Source organism: Chrysemys picta, chromosome 5 (genome assembly GCF_011386835.1).
Source record: "Chrysemys picta bellii isolate R12L10 chromosome 5, ASM1138683v2, whole genome shotgun sequence".
NCBI lineage: Eukaryota > Metazoa > Chordata > Testudines > Emydidae > Chrysemys > Chrysemys picta.
Genome location: NC_088795.1, coordinates 28,965,362 through 28,985,961, shown reverse-complemented (window position 1 = coordinate 28,985,961; position 20,600 = coordinate 28,965,362). Strand labels below are relative to the sequence as shown.

At 40.6% G+C, this 20,600-nt stretch overlaps 3 protein-coding genes across 6 annotated transcripts in view; 1 reads left to right on the top strand and 2 right to left on the bottom strand.

Annotated features, from left to right (window-relative positions):
* The window catches only part of LOC135983898 (general transcription factor II-I repeat domain-containing protein 2A-like), a 984,084-nt gene that overhangs the window by 774,334 nt on the left and 189,150 nt on the right, over positions 1 to 20,600 (bottom strand). The gene's annotated exons all lie outside the window — the stretch shown is intronic.
* Positions 4,358 to 14,009, top strand: LAMTOR3 (late endosomal/lysosomal adaptor, MAPK and MTOR activator 3). Of its 4 annotated transcripts, none has more exons than XM_005278496.5 (7): positions 4,358 to 4,577; positions 6,844 to 6,900; positions 7,797 to 7,831; positions 8,688 to 8,746; positions 9,725 to 9,858; positions 10,962 to 11,025; positions 12,196 to 14,009. In XM_005278496.5, the coding sequence occupies exons 2-7, from the start codon at positions 6,892 to 6,894 to the stop codon at positions 12,267 to 12,269; spliced, it is 375 nt and encodes a 124-aa protein (XP_005278553.1). In that variant the 5' UTR covers positions 4,358 to 4,577; positions 6,844 to 6,891; the 3' UTR covers positions 12,270 to 14,009. The 4 variants fall into 4 exon arrangements, with proteins under 4 accessions (XP_005278553.1, XP_065453729.1, XP_023955664.1 ...); XM_065597657.1 differs by having other exon boundaries at positions 4,360 to 4,439; XM_024099896.3 differs by having other exon boundaries at positions 4,409 to 4,535.
* DAPP1 (dual adaptor of phosphotyrosine and 3-phosphoinositides 1) overlaps positions 13,858 to 20,600 on the bottom strand; it is a 51,386-nt gene continuing 44,643 nt past the window's right edge. Inside the window, exons 6-9 of the mRNA XM_005278498.5 lie at positions 19,809 to 19,871; positions 18,252 to 18,337; positions 17,496 to 17,583; positions 13,858 to 15,408 (exon numbers count right to left, since the gene is read on the bottom strand). Coding sequence (XP_005278555.1) covers positions 15,358 to 15,408; positions 17,496 to 17,583; positions 18,252 to 18,337; positions 19,809 to 19,871 — 288 coding nt within the window. The 3' untranslated portion in view covers positions 13,858 to 15,357. The remainder of the gene's footprint in view (positions 15,409 to 17,495; positions 17,584 to 18,251; positions 18,338 to 19,808; positions 19,872 to 20,600) is intronic.

The window sequence follows — 20,600 nt, the reverse complement described above, 5'->3', positions numbered from 1 at the left end:
GGGCTGGGGCACAGGAGGGGGTCAGGAGTGCGGGCCCTAAGTGGCGCTAAGCTCAAGTAGCTCCCAGAAGCAGCGGCACATCCCCCCTCCAGCTCCTATGCAGAAGCGCAGCCAGGCAGCTCTGCCCTGTCCGCAGGCGCCGCCTCTGCAGCTCCCATTGGCTGTGGTTCCTGGCCAATGGGAGCTGCGGGGGCGGCGCTTGGCGGAGGCAGTGTGTGGAGCCTCCTGGCTGCCCCTACACATAGGAGCCAGAGGGGGCACATGCCACTGCTTCTGGGAGTTGCATGGAGCGGGACGAGCCCCAGACCCCACTCCACAGCAGGAGCTCAAGGGCCAGATTAAAACGTCTGGAGGGCCGGATGCAGCCCCAGGGCCATAGTTTGCCCACCCCTGCATTACAGGGTCCATTCTTAGAAAATTTATATCCTTTTGCTCTGCTCAGCAATCTGAAATCTGACCAGGTAAAAAGCATTTCTCAACGTGAATAAACTGTGAAATGTGGTTGGAAATCACTTACATTTCAAATGACATTTCTGAACCTGCTGCTGGTATTGGCTGTTTTACTCAGTTCTGACTGATATTTTACAAGTGTGTGTTGGAGAATGTAAAGTCCCTCACCTGCTTTAATTCTGAAGGAATTTAAATGCTTGTTCTTCAGACTTTTAAAAAAGCAGTGCGGGAGAGGTTATACAGTCTTTGCAAATCATGTTCAAGACACCTAATAAATTTAATGGAAGCCTTGCAAAAGAAATCTGGTGAAATGAAGGTAGTATCTTAACAAAGAAGATCTTATTTTATTTTGTCTAACTCTATAGCATTTTCAAGATTTAAAGGTTAAGTTTAAAAAAAAAAGACTTGTCTGATTTATATCTAATGTAATATTAGACATATCAAAATAAAATTATTTTCAGTGTGAAAATTTGCAAAAATCTTACTTTTTTTACATGTTAAAGAAAACCCCTTGTTGACTATTCATTGCAGTTCTGTTTTAAATTCAGTGGCTTCCATTTAAAAGGAACAACTATTTCATTGTATGTTCAGCTCATGTAGATATTGAGAACTAAGAACAGGAACATACTTTATCTAAGATCAATTATTCCTTTTTAAGACAAAGTATTCTAGCTACTAAAATGGTGTCTAATCTTAAATTATTCTTATATATTTTGAAAATACTGAATTGTTTTATAAATTGACTTTTCTACACAGCCATTAATTACCAAAAGGAAGACTGCCAACTTGCAGTAAACAATTTTTCATTTCCACTGGGGAAAAACAACTACTAATCATAAGCAATATTCTTGTGCAACTAACTCCCTTTAACCAAATGACTTAGAAGGTGAAAGGAACAAGATCGTACCATCTATTAGTTTGTGGTTGGTTTAAATGTAGTTGAGACAATGGGTGATGGTGATGCACACAAACATTAAGAGCTCTGGACTTTGGCAGACCTGAAACAGGTTCTGTGATTTATATCTGCAACCCTAAACTTAAGGTGAAATCCATGCCCCACACTGCAATCAGTGGCAAAACACCTATTGATTTTAATGGGGCCAAGATTACAATTATTTGGGTTTATGTATTTGTTACACACGTATCTGAGATTAATATTAAAAATGGGCATAAGATTTACTATGCTTATAGAAGTATGATGACTTTTTAAGTAACAAAGTTCCTCTTCAAATTGAAAAGAAATTGAGTAGCAAAATTACAGCACATACACATACCTCCGGGTGTGGAGGTGGGAATCAGCCTTATCCCTCCCAATGTATTAAAGCCAGGTGGGGATCTAATATAATTGCATGTCTACAGCTTATATAATTAAATGGCACATAAACTGCCTTATATAAAAATGAGTAAACTGCAGTGATAAAGGAAATAAGCTACTCAGAAAAGTGGTGTAAAATTAAAATTAATCATTTTGGGGGAGATTTTTCAAACGATGACTGGACATTTCATTCCTGGGAAGGAGCATATAAACAGCAAAAGTCTAAACTTATTGAAAATGACATACTTGAACACAAACCCCATTTGGATAATCTGTCTTCTAGTACTAAAAGAAGAAAATGATTTTTAAATCTTGGAGAGAAATTCATAAAATACTAAACTTCAACTCTTGTCCTGTTTAATTATATAAAAATCATCAAGTACAGCATTTAACTTCACTCTAACAACTGTTTTTAAAAATACAGCAATGTGACTTACTAGAACAAATGCTGCTTCCCTCCTCTATGTACCTAGTGGCAAACAAAGCAGGTGAGCCTCTGTCACTATTTTTTACTGAACTATATAATATCTTTAAAAAACTACAACTTACTTGGTCAGCCCCACTGCAAGTGGAAACACCTCCAACAGGAATAATGGATAAGACATTTGAAAATTTCCCTTTGAATTGCAACTGGCCCGTCATACCCTCCTGTTAGAGAATGTGAAAACGACTTGGGATTGCCTGTTATTTTGCTGTTCAAGCACTATTTTTTTCATGTTAGATGAAAAATTTAGCGTAAGTGACAGATGAGCAAATAGGGTAATTCTAGCTACATTCCAACATAAAAGCTTAAACAATTCATTCTATTTGTTCTTTATCCCTTTTGTTCCTCAATTGATTGGTATCTCCCCTCAAGCGTCACCCATTGGCCAGGCACCTCTAAATATGTATATTTGGCAGAACTTTCTTCCCTCTTTAGAATTTATTATGAAAAGAGATTGTCAAGATTTATCCCTAGTTAAACTGAATAGTTATTGATACAATCATTTCCTCCTGGTTAAGACAACTCTTTGCACTATAGTATGTGAACACATGATTTATATTGGTGTAACACATTTGGCCCAGAAGGTCCCAAAGTATTTACAAAATATGTTAAACATTATGCAAATGAGATCACTTTGCCAATCTGTAACATGATACTAATTCTAACATCAAATTTTGGAACTGTTCAACAGTGTAGAGCAACATTATACCATCATTTAGGGGACACAGTGAAGATTGTCACATGAAACAACTAGTGTAATTATAGCTGGGATGCACATAACATGAATGGGGCCAGGAATTCAGGGTAATGCCCTCTACTCTTAAGAAACATACATGACCTTAAATAAGTAGCAGGACTTCAGTTTTGCATTTCTGGCACAAGCCAAGATCAGCAGCATATTGCCATCTTGCTGGGAAGACAGTGACCTACCAAGTTACCACACCATTGTGTGCCGCATCCCTTTCCTTAGCGGCCATTCTAACTCAGCGCAACTATTTAGGTTTACAAAAGCTGATCTGCTCAGCAGGACGTGCTTTTTTCTTCTTAAGTCGTTTTAACATGTTTGGTGTAAATATACATAATTTATCTTGTATAACAATTATGCATAATGTCACTTATCTTTTTTTTAAAGAGGATGGCTGTAAGTGATGAATAAATATTAAAATTGGGAGTTGCACAGGACTACACCTCTAATTCAGCCAGATCTTCAGTGTGTTGAGACGAGATCCCCTTCCATTTTCATGGGCTGGTGTCTCAACTGTAAACCAGTTACCTAACTCCCAAAATCAGAAACCTTGGAAGAGCTGGGCTGCCCTAGCAAGAATGAAGGCAAACCACCTGCTAAGGAGGGGATTATTTATATTTTCAAGATGATGTGTCATCACTTTACTCCACAGCTGAAAGGAACTTCAGAGGAAATGCAAATAATCTCTAAACTACCTTTGTCCCTGAAATATCAAATTCTCTGAGATTCCACATTGCAAACTATCTGCTATCAGCTGTTGTATTTTCCTATTATTACGTTGCTGTTCGCAGTGGTGTTGTAGCTCTGGTGGCCCCAAGATATCAGAGATACAACGTGGGTGAGAGAAGTTTGTCTCTTCCACCAACGTGGCCCAACTCAGGTCGGTGTTACTATGAGAAGGGCTGTCCATAAACTGCATCGTGCATTACGGTCTCTAATTCTGTGCGTGGTTCAGGGTTACTAAGTGTTACAAAGGGTGGCAGGGTGCGCACTGAAACCCCCCAACAATGGGTTAGGGCAGGCAATTCACGGACAGCCCCAGGGCCCTTTGCAGGATTCCTGCCAAGCCAGAGCCAGCAGCACCTGCTTCCAGATCCCCCTGCGAATGAGTGCTGGGGCTCCCTGCCCAGCACCCAACCCCGTGCCCTTGGGCAGGCGCCCCTAGAGCACGAGCACTACACTAGGGCGCGCGGCTCCTGAGACGGGCCCTGGGCGCAACCGCGAGCCCCTCCTGTCACCTCCCGTGCCGCGGCAATGCAGTCACATGACCTCTGTAGCAGTTGCTTTGGGGCGGAAGGAGGCAGAGACGCTGCCGTGGCTTCGCCCTCGGCTTGTCCCCTCCCGCTCCCACTAGCGCAGCCCTTTCGCTGCGCTCACTGAACAGGCGCCAACGGGTGAGCATGCTCATTAGCTACAAGGGAGACAGATCTGACGCTGCACCGGAAGTGAGGACGGCGCGCGGCGGCAGCGATCGTTTCTTGGGTGGGGAATCATGTGATCGAGGGTTAAAGGGAAGCGGCCGCTGTCATCTGGGTATTTTGGTGAGGAATTCCGAAGAAGCGGGCGGCCTGTTGGACCCTGGGGTAAGGGGGGAGTTCGGCTTTCGGGGGAGGGTGGATGGGCGGACCCCCCTCCTAAAGCAGAGGTAATGTGTTGTGGTAATTATTATTATAGGGCCTACTATATTGACACACACACACACACACCCGGTACTGCGGGGAGTCGAGCTGGAGGGGTCCTGCGACCGCCCTCCAAGTTCCCCCCCCCAACCCTCTGTCCAGGGGCTGGGGGACTCGGAGCTCCGCAAACCCCAGCTCCTTGGCAGGGCTGGTGGGACCGTTTGTAGGGAGCGGGGGGTGCTGAGCGCCATAGAACCAAACTGCAACCCCTGGAGATGATGGAAACCCTTCAAGTCAGGGGGGTGCGGCTGCACTGCTAGTTCCAGCACCTCTGCTCCTTGGGCCAGGGAGCAGCCCAGCCTGTCCTTGCCCACCCCGTGCACAGCTGTGGGAGCCTTGTGGCCTGTCGGGTGCCAGGCCACAACCCAAGGAGGGGCCAGGGTTCTCGGGTAGCTAGCCCCGCTCCTTGACCTGTCTTTGGAGCGGGTGCAATCTGCTCCCTTGCCGGCTCGCTTCCCTCGTGGAGTCAGGGAAAGGCAGGATTTGAGCAACACACACACACACTACCCCACCCACCCGCAGGAGCAAGCAAACCTAGACTAGCCATGACAGGTGTTTATCCAACCTGTTCTAAAAACCTGTAGTGAGGGGGATTCCACAGTCTCCCTTGGAAACTGGTCCAGTTCTCAGCTATCCTGATAACTAGGAAGTTTTTCCTAGTATTTAACCTAAATCCCACTTGCTGCAGATTAGGCCCATTACTTCTTATTCTACTCTTAAATAGACACAGAGAACAATTGATCCCTCTCCTTCTAACAGCCTTTTACATATTTGATGACTGTTAGCTCCCACCTCAGTCTCTTCTTCAGACTAAACATCCCTAGTTTTTTTAACCTTTTCTCATAGATCAGGTTTTTTTAACCCTTCTGTTGTTTTTGTTGCTCTTCTTTGGACTCTCTTCATTTTGTTCACGTATTTCCTAAAATGTGGTACCCAAAACTGGACCCAGTACTCCAGCAGAGGCCTCACCAGTGCAGAGTAGACTGGGACAGTTACCACCCCTGTCTTGCGCATGATGCTGACAGCAGTCTATACTAGTTGAAACTGCCTTTGGAAATAGTCGATGCGGAGGGTGTTTCCAGTGGGAAGGTGACAAAGACAGAGATGACTGACTGTCTTCATGACCAAAGGAACAGTGTACGTAGGCAACTGAAGAGTCAGTGGGCAGGGTTTGCAACACTGACGCTCCTGCTGTCTGAACATCCAGAAACAAACACAGGTTCCAGATGGCAAGCTCTGGTAACAAACCACTGGGAGGCACAGACAGTGCTTTCAGTTACTTCCCCTGCTGTGCTAGTATTGCATCTCTCTTATCTGGATTGAGTTAAAGCTGACTGACTTATCCATAGACCCCAGTCTGTCTGATGTGGTTCAGTGATTGTAGCAGAGGCAGGAAAGAGATAGTCTAGGTGTTTTCTGAGAGTTAACAGCTGCCTAGTGTTGTCCCATTGAAACATACAAACTTGCTGGCAGAGTGGCTGTCAGGCAGTTTTATCGTGGAGAGTATTCAGGAATAACACGTGTACCTACTCTCACTTTACAGTCATTCCTCTCTTTAGCACCCCATCACTGAGGCCAAGTCTACACTACAAACTTACATTGGTATAACTACGTTGCTCAAGGGTGTGAAAAATCCACATCCCTGAGCGACGCAGTTATACCAACCTAACCCCCAGTGTAAATAGTGCTGTGTCAAGAGCTTCTCCTGTCGACATAGCTACCCCTTCTCATGGAGGTGGATGAACTACGCGGACAGGAGAAGCACTACACAAGCACAGCTGTGCTGCTGCAGCTTTTTAAGTGTAGATCTGCCTTGAGATGCTCTTTACCTAGTTTATGCAGCTTTTGACCCATGTTTCCTACTGAGGTCGGGGGGACAGTTACAACAGGGCTGCTTGTGGGGGAAGACTCTCTGGGGAACAGCTTGTGTGTAGCTTGTGGTAAGTCAGTTTCTTTTAAGACCAGTTTAATGCCAATAATTCATTTTGTTGGGCAGGGTAGCGTGAGCATTATCCTCTTCACATTGGCACCAGAAGGAGAGCTGTGGGATGCTGGAAATTAATAGGGACGCTTCTCCCTCTTTCTTAATTTTGTGTGAGAGTAAGCAAAAGAGAGAGAGGGAGGTCATAAAAGCTTATGTGCATGACTAATGTTGACTCTTATTTTTCAGGAACCTTGACAGTACATCTGATTACTTTTTTCGAAAAAGTTTCTAAACATGGCTGACGTAAGTATTTTGAAAATACACGTTTCTGTTTGAAAATAGTTTGTCTTTGTAATTATATGGTTTGTTTTGTTTGTTTTGGGGGGTTTTGTTTCACTATTTGTGAAAGCTACTAAAGAGGAAGAAACTATAGGCCCTGTCCAAAAAAGCTTACTTTATGGCCCCAATCCTATAAACTGATCCATGTGGACACACCCTTATGAAGCCTCATTCAGTTCAGCGGGACTACTGATGTCAGTAAAGTTATGCATGAGCTAAAGTATTTGCAGAACTAAGGCCTTAGAAGACTGTAAACACTTTGAAAGGGGAACCGGCCTTGATTGATTGAGAATGACATGATTATGCAAAAGGAGGGAGAATCTGCTTTGTTCAGTAACTTGTAAGGTGATTATATTTGGAAGACACTAAAACAAAGTTCACATGTGTCTGGGATATGCATTTGTAGCAGCGACTATATTAAAATGTTCAAGCGCTATGTATTTAGTGTGTTAACATGAAACATTATATTTAAAACACTTTGGGAGGACTGAGAAATGCTTGCTGCCACTTCACTTAATGTATTGGATGCATTTTGATTAGTTAACAAATAGTTCAGAGCCACTGAAATGATTACAGAATTAAAGGAATAAGTAATATAAGTACTATACATATGCAAATTCTGGAACTCAGACTATTTTTATATACAAGCCCGAAAGGGGGGGAGAGGAGGGTTTGATCAGTTATAATTCAAAATGCTTCACACAATGCAATTTAAAAGAAGTGTTTTGTGGTAGAATGAAAGAGGAAGTTTAAAAAAAAATGACGCAAATGGTTTCTACTGTGATAAAATTTTGAAAGTTTCATACATATGCTTTATTTTTCAAAATAATCATATTTCATACTCTTATTTTTCTTTATAGGACCTGAAAAGGTTTCTGTACAAAAAATTACCAAGGTAACCTAGACATCATGCTACAGTAAAGTGTTCACTTTACACTCTGTGCTGCTTCGCAAGTAATATATGTTCATAGTTACCTGGATTTTAGTGGGCTCTAGTGAAAGTAATCCAACAGACTGTCCAGACTGTCTGAACACTTTTTTAAAATAATCTATTAAAGTTTACATTGCAGGTTCCTGTACTCTGAATAATATTTATTTGGCTGCAAAAACCTATCTTTTGCTAACCCAGCTTAATATTAGAGACACTTATCTTGAAACTGAGTACACTGTTATTTTTGAATGAGTTAAAAATCAGTTCAGGTGGAAATAACTCAAACTTTTCCATCTGTCCACTCCAAAAGAAGTACAGTACTCTTCATTTCATTTTAAGTGTTAAATAATAGTGTTAAAAGCTCCTGTTACTGGAATAATTCTTCTCGAATTCAAGCAACACTTCGTACTGGCTTTTTGAAGAATTAGTTCATCTTGGTAACTTACAGTTTCTGGTAACTGCAAGTAGCTAGGCTAGGTCCGTCATTAGCAGCACTAAATAGTCATACTCTGGCACTGTGTGCAAATATAGTGAAACCTGCACTAAGGACTACCTCCAATAGCAGTCCCCTTACTGAAGCTGAAGGACCTCCACAATTTCCAATTCCATTCTGTTTGAACTTCTAGTAGAAGTCTGGCTGTGGTCCCTTGGGTGATCATATAATGAAAGCTAGTTTAATGGTGGGCACTCATTGCACTATTATCTCTCTCCTTGCTACTTCTTCTGTTTTCACTTTGGTACGTGTTTGCTGAATAAAAATGAATCTCACTGCCAACATTTAAACTTGGTAAAAACAACAGTTTTATTTTGTTTTCTCTAGTGTTGAAGGTCTTCATGCTATTTTAGTGTCAGACAGAGATGGTGTGCCTGTTATCAAAGGTAAATCATAACATCTGATCCCTAATGGACATCTTTAATTGAAAGACAAAAAACTGGCTTCCTAATGGACAGAGGACTCTTCCTCCTGTCTGGCTTTTAGTTTATTGTAAATATTGGAGGTTGATCTAAGCATTAAGTCAGACATGCTCAAATTTGGGACATTTTAACAAGGATTTATTGAACACTAAATTATCTCGTAAAGGGAGCCCTCTATCTAGGTACATGCAGCGTGTTTAAAACCATAGTCTGTAGGCACCTTACCGTGTCATCGGTGAAGAGAGTTGGAATCATGTAACGAGTTTATACCTTAAAGCTGCTTTAAGATTGGTAGACAATGCCAGGATTGGTTTAGCAGAAGTCTTACCCTCAGACTGATATGACCAAATGCTACCCACAGAGAGATGCACCAATTGCTGTTGACTTAATTCTGAATTTGTTTGCATCAGGGTTGTGCTATCCTTACCTTACTTTCTGGTAGTAGTGTGGGACCTCTAGTGCTACAGGCACAATGGCGTAAGTTAAGAATCTAAAGATTCAGGCATCTGCAGATGGTTTTTATGTCCATCTCATTTAATGATGCTCAGTAGGAGTTGCATGTATGTGTGAATCTGAAGGAAGATATATGGCATGATATGGGTGAAATGCGATGGGTCTGGCATGCTACTGCAAGTGACACAATAAAACAAAACAGCATCAGCACAGATCATGGTGCAACAAACAAGCATATAGAAAATAAGCCATCTCAGAACATTAGGAAAGCTGGCTGCTGAAGTGGTGATAAAGATATACAGAGTAAAACATTTACATGCATCTTCCAAAGCACATCAGTAGGTATTCATTACTGAGGGAAGGTGGGAAGCAGGTAGGGGCAATTTGATATGTATGAGATCTGATCTAGTTTACTGTTGCCTCAGATGCAGGATGCCTGACCCATATGTACAAAGATCATGTAGGAATGTAAAATATGTTTTGTTCCAGTTGCCAATGATAATGCTCCAGAGCATGCACTTAGACCTGGTTTCTTGTCCACCTTTGCACTTGCGACAGACCAGGGCAGCAAACTAGGACTTTCAAAAAACAAGAGTATCATCTGTTACTACAACACATACCAGGTAAGGGTCTATGGGTCAGATCTAGTCCTACATGACCTTTTTTTTTTTTTTTTTTTTTTAAACTCTGTGCTGGCTTTCCACTGGGGTTCGATTCTATTTAAATGTGTGTGTTATTTCCTAAAATATGTAAGCGCTGGTCGTGCTGAATGTTTGCAATATTCATTGAAATTAGCTTTTGTTTCCCAGCATCAATAATGAGTTACTGGTTCAGGGCAGTACTTGAAGGTCACTGTGTTCTCCAGCAGATGGTGCCGGTTGCAGATCTCTAGTATCTATCATTCTAAATTTGTGTTTATTGCAGAGTCAATTTAAAAATATTTATCTTGAAAAACAAAATGTTCATATTTCTATACATGTGATCAGTGATACTGCTGAACAAGCTGGGGCTTCTGTCCACTTTAAACTGTGTAACCGTTAAATCCTGCTTCAGGAATAGTGTCTGGGCAAGGAAATTTACATAAAACAGTTCACCATTTATAAACTTGATTTTTTTTTTCATGTCTGCTGACATCCATCATCCTTGAACAGATTCACACGCCTGCTCAGTTCACAGTAGATTGATGAGCAGAATTTTACAGAAGGGCGTTGATGCAAACAAATGAAAAAAGTCTAACTGTTTAGACTTGCTATATTCAGCTTTGATGTAAAATAAATGCAAAAAAGTAGCTGTTTGACCCTGACTGCATTGGCCTGACATTCTTTTGACACTACTAGCATATGTTCAGCATTTCTGAATTATTCTTCCTTCCTCCTTCCCCTGAATAGTTGTGGTTTTTTTAATCATGTAACAAGAGGGAGGAAATAACATACACACTATGCTGCAGCTTTTAAATTTGGTTAGATTTCACAATGTGTAGCATACTGTACATATCTGAGCCACAAAATGGGATTGCTGTCTATCTCTGCTAGCACCTTTAAACTCTGAATCTTTAAAACATATACATAGAACCCAGTCCTTTTTCCTATTTATAATTTAAATTGATGGGCCCAGTTGCATGAGTAAGGACTGCAGGATTAGGGAATGAGTATAGCAAATTTCACACTGTTTTTCTGACAAGCAGCATATTGATTTTTGAGGAACTTTTTGTTTTTATGTTTTTAAGGTGGTCCAGTTCAATCGGTTACCTTTGGTAGTAAGTTTCATTGCTAGCAGCAATGCCAATACCGGTACGTTTTCATTATCAGTAATTTCCTAACCTGTTATGACTAGAGTGATATATTTTCAATAAAAGACTTAAAATAATTCATTTGAAAAATGAGTTACATAAACTTAGGTCAGTATTCATTACACAACTGCATATTAACTTGTCACCAGCATGGAATCTGATTAAAAAGGGTGGCATGGTTGATTGGAAAAAGTATTTTCAGTAAAATTTTCAAAACTGCATATGTCCCAATGGGAGGCTAATATTTGAAAATAGGAGTTAGGCAAAATTTTCAAAAATACCTATGATCTTTCTTAGAAGCAATTCATTTTCCCGCATGTTCTAATAATGCATTACCTTCAACAGAATGTGAACCTCACTTATTTGAAAAATGCACTGGTAATGATCCCACAATACAAACAGTTGACAATCTTTCTTCTCCCTCAATGCCCACAAACATGAAAACAAAAACTGACAAAAGCCTCTACATTATTCCATCCTCCAGGCTTCACAATGTCTAGTCTTCATTTTTGTTTGTTAGATGCTAAGGTCTGCAGGGAAGGTACTGTCTTGTCTTATGTCTTGAATAGCTTAGCACGTTAGTGCTTAATACTTTTTGCTAGTGATGATAAGGATGATGTAAGAACGATTCTGCAGGCCAGATTTTGCCCTCTGTTGACCTGTGCAACACCTGGTCTCAGAATTATGCCCTTCAGGGATGCAGGACTCTGAGTTTGGCACTCCAATGTGTCCACTTGACTCTCTGCTTGTTCCAGAGGAAATCCTCTTTTATAGAGTCATTGTTCTCTGACTTTCCAACATACACATTCTCCCACTACTCCTCAGAGCCTGCATGGCGTGGAAGCGATGCTGCAAGTGCCAGTGAAGAGAGAGACTGCTTGCATTGGCTCTGTTCCAGTTCTGGGGACTTTCCTGCCCTGTTTTGCTCTTATTTGATACCCCATTTGTGATTCAAAGAGGAAGAGACCAGGGGGCACTTAATTACAGTGGCAATTGCTGGTCACTGCTGTGATTAGCTCTCATATGCTGCTTCCTTGCAGAGTGATAAGCTGAAGTGAAATCAGTTTAGTTTTAATAAACACTTTCATTATTATTGACTGCTTTGGAGAGAGGCTTAATGGATGCTGTGTAGTGTAACTATTTTGTATCTCTTCTCTTCTTATTGTTACAGGACTGATCGTCAGCTTAGAGAAGGAGCTTGCTCCCTTGTTTGAAGAGTTGAGGCAGGTTGTAGAGGTTTCTTAACCTGATGGTGTCATCAAAGTGCTGCATCTCTTCACTACACAATGGGACATAAAGATTCAATAATTCTGAGCCCACAAAATAACCAATGTTTGAGAGGAAATATCACTTCCCCCTATTGTACTAAATAAGATTAAATTTGTACATAGTGCTGAATCGGAAATGAGCTACTAGTGTGTTGTAGATAGACTCTTTGGCCACATGTCTTGTATTGTGCAGTACTGGAGAGACGAGCAAATGGCTCCAGTGGAGCCCTTACTAAGGATCAGGTTTAACAGAGTTGACCAGTATTCGCATACTGTCAGTCCAGATAAGTGACCCACAGCTCCCTTGCTGTACAGGAAATGAAGCATTGAGTAGGGTTTACCCTCTCACTAGCCACCACTACATAGTGGGGAAGTAGAATTAATTTTCATTGTCTTCATTGCTTCTTTGCATGCACTAGGAAAAAGAGAAAATATGCTGGCAGTCCTAGCAGTACAATCAATAACTATCCCATATTTTTTTTTATTTTTGTGATGCTTCGGTAAAGGAATACTACTAATCTGAATGTGAGCTTCCTTGGTATAGGAGAAGGATGCTGCTATTTCTATATAAATTACGGCTTCAAGCGTTTTCCTTATTACTGGGTACAAGTTCCCAATCAGTGTTGCACTTTCTTGTATTTCTTTTGTACAGTGTAGTTGTGATACCCATGTTTGTCTTTTGTTCTGGTATTTGTGGCTATGTTAGTGGTAACACTTGATCTGCTCATTTATTTTTAGGTTTTCCTAAGTAAATGTCTAAATAAAACAATATTTTTAAAAATGTTGTAACCTGATCCATTTTTATAACTGCCCTAAAATATTGCTGGTAAACCTAATTTTCCAGGCAGATAAGTCTCCCTTGTTGCTTTATAAATGTACAACTTGGATAATTTATGGGCTAAAAAACTTGTGTGGATCTCATTTAGGTCTCATCATTTTTGAATTCCTACATTTTTATAAAAACTTGCATCATTTGCTGTCAAATGTCAATCTCTACACATGTTGGCTTTCTATAAGTAAAAACACTTGGGGCTGTATATTGTCTTTTTTTAAGATAAGAAGATACGTTTTTCAGATAATCTAGATCCAAAACATCTGCATTTTTAATACAATAAGGCAAACACTTTAAATTCCATCTAGAAACTAATCAACCAATGTAGACCCCTGATCAACCAATGTAACATCCTGTCTGTGTGAAGCTCTATTTGAAAACCCGCAAACTGTATTCTAACCTGGCTTCAGTTTGTCATTGTTTGCTTGTTTGAGAGAGGTAGTGTATACTACATTTTGTTTCCAATATTCTGTAACCTGGCCTGTTCTCATGGGAAGAAGCTCTGATTGTGAGATGATTTGACTTCACACAGGATTTCCCATCCGTTAGTAGAGAGGCATGACTACTGTTGGCTTACCAACAGGGTTGTAACAAATATTTCTACTCTACTGCAGTTATCTTGTAATTTCTTTGGGCGGGAAAAAGGAGATGGAAATCATTATTGTATAAAATTTTGTTGCATATGAACTACCATTCTGCTAACTTCCTTGACTATAGGCATCACAATCTAAGGTTTGAAAGAGTACCTTTTAATAGTATGGTGAAACTGTATTTACTCAGACATTTTAAAATATTTAGTCTATACAAAAAACATTAATCAAATACTGTGAACATCTAAGTTAAAACAAAATACTATTCCTGTAATTACAACTCTGAATTCTATCATAATGGAGTCTCTTGTTTTTCCAGGCTCAGGTGCCTCTCGTCACACAGTAAAGGCAGCTGTGGAAAATTAAACTGGTTGGTGTGTAAGCTTTATTTTAAAAATGCCACAGCAGTTTATATGGCGGGAGAACATAAAATGGCCTTCTCATGTAAAACATTTTTGAGCAGGTACAATTCAAGCTAATTTGATATTTAAAAACAAACTCATGATCCCTGCTTTCTTTGATTGGATAGCTGCCACATTCTTTACAATTCATTTCCAGAATAGAACTTATCCCCTTGCCCCTGTCCCCTAAGACACACAAACCTAATCAACTAAAATTAATAGCTTCTTCTTGTAAACTCTCAATACTAACCAACGAAAAGATCATTACAAGCAGATGCTGCTAGCAGAAATGCATAAAATTTAACGATCATCTTCATGTGGGTAAGTGAAGGGCACACGACTGGGCTAGAATTCCACTACCCACCCAATGGGGACCAAGGACTTCGCTGGCTGTAGAGCATTCTGTCCTCATTCCATGGCCACCTATGGCTACTCCTTCATGGGCGTACTGGGAATGGAGAAGCTGGGGTCCAACTGCCCTGTGCCCTTATCACGCCAATGTATAAGCAAGGATGCTTTCAATATGGTACGTCTATTTAACAGCAAGAGAGAGCAGCAATCTACGCAGTTACAACTACCACTGCCAAAATGTAGGATCAGACCACACGCTAATAGCTTTCATCAAAACCAAGTATTATTCATCACCCACTTTGACACCGGACTTTAAAAATATTAAGTTTATATTTTCCATGTAATAGGGACTCACATTAATTACAAAAATATACTCTAGTCAGTTTCACATTGAAAAAAATCCACTCTGGAGCCATAATTTTCCTCTAGGATTTAAACCCTTAAGCCACAATGCAAAAGAAATATTTAAGGTTTACAGAATATAGCTGATTTCAAATGAGTGGGCTAACCCTTGCAGTACAGCTGTTGCTAGTAGTTAGTTATGTATTTATTACAGAAGCTTAATGAAGCTAACATGAGAGTACTTTATTACTGTACCGAAAGTTTCAACTACTGAACACTTTTGTGATCCATAAGTGAACAGAATAGGTGGTTGAATTAAATGTGCATTAAGAATATGTGATTGGGTAGGGAACCAGCATTGTTAGGATGCAACAGTTTTCATTGATAACATTTCACATTCTGAAAGTGTCCATCTAGCATTAATCCTATATATGCAAGTACATAGCTGTACACTGTAGGTAATGCAATGTGCTGAAACTGCCCTTGTGTGAAGTGACACATTCAATGTTGAAGGCTGAATCTCGGTGAGGAAATTATTTAGAGGAATAACTACAGAGTAGAGGTAGCATCACGCTGGTCCTGTTGTTTTCTTATTTGTGACTGAAACAAAAGACAATCCGTTACTTATTCATATATGTGGCCAGTTAAAAAGAAATATCAAAGAAAATAAAAATTGGGCAGATAGATAAAATACTAGCTGCTGATTTTTGAGCAAGTTAGATTTATAACACATTGCCCTGCCTTCTTGACTCTCACCTGATCACCCAAAGTATGCTGTCTGTGCGGTCCTGTATTGTCTACAATCTCAGTAAAAAATTCTCTTAGTGCACTGGCCATGTCTTTCTGTGTTCTGTACAAGATTATGAACAGGGAGGGCACTCAAGACAACAGTACTGTAGAATATGCACATTCAAAATGCTTAACCAGTTTTGTGTGTGCCTCTCTTAATGCAATGCTTTTCAACTGTAGATCAAGTCTAGTTAGTCTTCCCTGTTGGGGATTTACAGACATGCAGGGGAATTCCAACAAACAAGATCCTGGGGAAAAACCTAACACGCCCTTCCTATATGGCAGATGCACTTTTAAAGGAACAAGGAATATGTGCCTTAATATCTTATTATTAATCATGTTTATTACAATAGTGCCTAGGGACCAACCAAGAACAGTGAGCCACATTGTGCCAGGCACTGCACAAAACAGAGTAGTAAATAGGCCCTGACTAAAGAGTTTACAGTCTAAATAGGCAAGACAGAAAAAGGATAGTAGTAAGGGGCTGAACATGTGAGCAGAGAGATCAATGTGGTGGTGACAAATGTCATGTAATGTACTTACCATTATGGAATGTATACAGGGGTAAAAATAAAATAACTCTTACTGGTACAGGGGCCGACTCTTCTCTCCCCCCCCCGGAATGGGGGGGGGCGGGCTGGGGCTCAGCATCCCCCAGCCAGCCCATGTGTGCTGCCTGGCCCGGGCAGCGATTTAAAAGGCCCAGGGCTCCGGCTGCTGACGCAGTAGTGGCAGCTGTCCCGAAGCCGGCAATGTAAAATGGCCCGGGGCGCCGGCTGCCACTACTGCGGCCTGTGGGGGCAAAAGGGGCAACGACGTTAAAGCGCTGCCCCAGTAGCGCTTTAAAGAAGGCCCTTTGCTGCAGCAGCACTTTAAAGTCAGCTGTACGGGCCGGTACTGGTGGGCACTTTTTATCCGTACACCGTACTGCCTTACTTTCACCCCTGAATGTATACCTCATAAAAAGCAGTCTTATTCACTTTATAGGCCTCACAAAGTACATATGTACAGGTTTCATAATGTGTTATACATGTAGTGGAATAGATTCAAAGCCTGCAATTCTCACTGAAGTTAATAGAAGTTGCATGGTAATCTTTGAAGGTTCAGACTGGCTCACTGAAATTTTAACTGAGTGGGAGCAATACTTTCTCAATTTGTTCACAGCATTGCCAACCCCAGCCAGTCAAAAATGATCATGAGTTGGGTCCCTAAAATCATCAATTAAAAAAAAATAAGAATTTGGGTTCTTTTTATGTTCCTTCTAATTTTTTGAGCCTTTAGGTTTCATGTTTTCAAGCTTTTCTATGCCCTGCCATGATGGCTAGAAAGTCACTTTTCCCCCTCATGAAAACAGATTTTCACATAACAACATGATGCTAGGTGTTTAAGAAAAACACCAAGAATCATGAGAGTAATGATAAAACCATGAGAGTTGACAACACTCTGTTGGAGATTACTGTTTAATGTATTTTATATCTGCACGCAGAGCCCTTTTTGGAGCATTTTTACATATAAAAAATTGCTAAGTGTACATATGGAGGGCGTACACACATTAGGAAGGAGAATACCTCATTGTGCAGAGAATCTCAAACCAACTCCACAATGATATTGCTGTAGCACTGGAAATAAATCCATCATTTAAGAATTAAAAAAAAATATCTAGGATGACAACTTGGTCTATAAGTAGTTCAAAATGGAGAATACTATATAGTTTCAACAAGGGCATGGCAATGCAATCATACCTGGCATTAATGCATTGTTATGGTAAATACATCTATTCGTTATACATGTAAATAGAGGAAAGAGCCAACAAATACTTGTCGGATTCTTTTTTGGTGTGCTAAATCCTAGGGATTAGCCTTCTGCCCACACTGCCATTTAACACACCATTTCCTTACCAATTTCCATCGCAGTATCTTAATCCACTCATCGGCTTCAATGCCAGTCTTTGCACACAGGTAATATGTCCTTAGTGGGAATACTAAACTGTAAAGAAAACAGAATCTTAATCCATTTGAATAATCAGTATTTCCTCCCATAGCGGTGCTGCTTCCCACACTGGCACTGACCAATTTTTGTTCAGACTTCAGGTGTTAGAGTGATGCTACATTTGTGTGGCTAATGTCTCAGGTCCTGCCTACAGTCCGGTCTAAGCTGTTTAGCCAGCTGTTTAGCTGTTCAGCTCTTGATAGTGAGAGTCTTGTTAATACACTGTGCCTAGCCAGTATAGGCAAATGAATTGTGTTTTGCAGAATTGTGCTGGGGTTGGCTTTAATGCACACCACAAAAATAACCATGTTTAAATTCACTCGTAATGGTCTCACCTCAGTATGAGTTATAACTACTTACCCCTGGGACTGAATTCAGTTTTCTGAGTGGAAGTGGGAATCAGTAATGAATGAACCCCATAGCCCAAGCAAGAGTTCTATCTCCAGCATTGACTCTTACAGAGCTTTGTGGAACTGATTAAGAGAGCTGGTTGAGATACATGGATAAAATAAAGAGTGGGGGAGACTCTATAATGCTCACCCATTATCATCAGGTGTCTGTCAGGAGTGGCTGGCAATAACAAATCAATGTTGTTTCTTGAGTATATTAGGGCTTTCAGAAAAGCTAGGCAAAAGAATTAAGGGTTCATTTGGACTGCAACTTACCAGAAACAGTTGACCCGTTCCTGTGAGTAATCAAATTGCACTGCTGAGCATTCTGTTAAGTCTAATGCCCGGATTGGCTCTGTGGACTTCAAAATAACATATTTTTAAAATGAGAGTGTATGAAACTGGAAGAAAGACAGTAGCTGACCTCACTCCCACGGTTTCACTTTCTTTCCATGCGCTAACAGTGACAAGGGGCCAGATTCTGCTCTCAATTATGTTGGAGTAGTAAATGCAGAGTAACTACATTGACACCAGTGGAGTCTATCCAAATTTACAGTGATATATCTGGGAGCAGAATTTGGCTGAATACAAAAAACAGGAAAATATCTTTAAATTTAGAGTTGGGCTGATGACAGCATGGTACACCTCTACCCCTATATAACGCGACTCGATATAACACAAATTCGGATATAACGCGGTAAAGCAGTGCTCCGGGGGCGGGGGGGAGGGCTGCGCACTCCGGCAGATCAAAGCAATTTCGATATAACGCGGTTTCACCTATAACGCAATAAGATTTTTTGGCTCCCAAGGACAGCGTTATATCAGGGTAGAGGTGTACTGCTAGCTGGAAGATAACAGATTAGGGGCAGACTTACAAGGATATGATATAGCTGATGAATGACTCTGCTACCAAAATAGCAAGGCTTTTCATATAGCTTCCCACTAAAGTGGGACTTCCGGTGAAGAGGGTGTGTTGGTGGCTATATATCCCAAGATGGCAGGAAAAAGGTTATCCAAGCTGTTACATCTGGGGCAAAGTAATGTAAAACAGAGCAACAGAGAATAAATGCTTGGAAAGGAATGCCAAAAGGGGGAGAAAGGCATTGTGTAACTCAGAATAATGGGGTGAACCGAGGAAAGGAAAATAAACCCTGAATATCAGAAAAAATATCCCAATAATAATTCAGTTAGGTTGTGAAACAGCATCCTCAAGTGAAAGTTCCACTGTGGTGTTCAGTGATCACTCAGTGATTAAGGGCTTGTAAAAGATCTGCTTTATTCTGTGTCTGGTTCCAACTGGCTGTGCATAAGAACAAGAACTTCACAGCCTGCTGCCCAGCCTCTCTCTCTCTCTCAGAAACTCAGCCCTTGAAGGCACAGTCCCCAATACCACACATCACTTCTGTCTTTAAATTAGATTGAATAAAGCAATTTAAAATATACTGTAAAGAACAGCTTTGTATTGGGTTATAGCCAAAATAGTAAACACCTACTAGGTTATAATATTTATAATTATTCTCTAAAGTCAATGACAAACTACCGTTGACTTCACTGGGAGCAGGATCAACCTGTCATCACCTGGCATGCGATGGCTAAAAACATGCATGAATTCCACAAGTGGAACCATGGCATCTGTGAAAAACATGAGGTCAGAGGAGCATGGCATTGCAGGGATTTAAATACTGGAATTGATGTCTATTGGACTCAGCCTGAGAAATGCTAGGGCACCTACAGCTCCCACTCAAATTCCAAAGGATTTGAATGCTCTCAGGATCAGGCCCTACTTGAGATCTGATCATTTTAAACCAGGTCAAATTACAATTTGCTACTCACCATCTGGTCTTTGAAATATTTAAGTTCATTCCTATGCAATGTAAACCACCTCATTTTCCAATTCTGAGAAATCAAGAAAGCAAGCAAATGGTTTGAGAATTTTAAAACAAAGTAAAAAAATACAGCAGTCAAAATCAAACAACCTTTTCCTTGAAACTATTTTGTTTCTTATAGATAAGAGGTTCTATGTATAATCAGAAGAACACTTTCCTTTAACAACACTTTCTGCCTAAGGATCTTTACAAAGAAGAATAAGTTTTATCACCATTTTACAGATGGGAAAATTGAGGTTCAGAGAGATTAGATGACTTGCCCCTAGCCTGAAAAGTCATAGTATCTGCCTCTCAGATCAAAGCTCCTAGGGAAGCCCATACCTTGAGACTTCAAGTCACAGGTTGCCTTGTACTGATAGACGTTAGGGTCCAGATTGGTATATTATATTAAAGGACCTGCTATTGTGAGGTTCTCTGAACAGCCTCAAGAATGGAAGCTGAGAGCACTCAGCACCTTACATGAGTAGGACTGAAGTCATGAGATACAGAGGATCAGACTGACAGAGAGCTTTAAAAAAATCAATGAAACAAATGTGTATATATTACAGCATTTAATGTCAAACCAATTAAATGGATCTTTGTACAACTGCCTGACATAAAGAGATCAAAGACATAAGAACGGCCATACTGGGTCAGACCAATGGTCCATCTAGCTCAGTATCCTGTCTCTGACAATGGCCTGTGCCAGATGCTTCAACAGGAGTGATCAGAACAGGGCAATTTATCAAGTGATCCATTC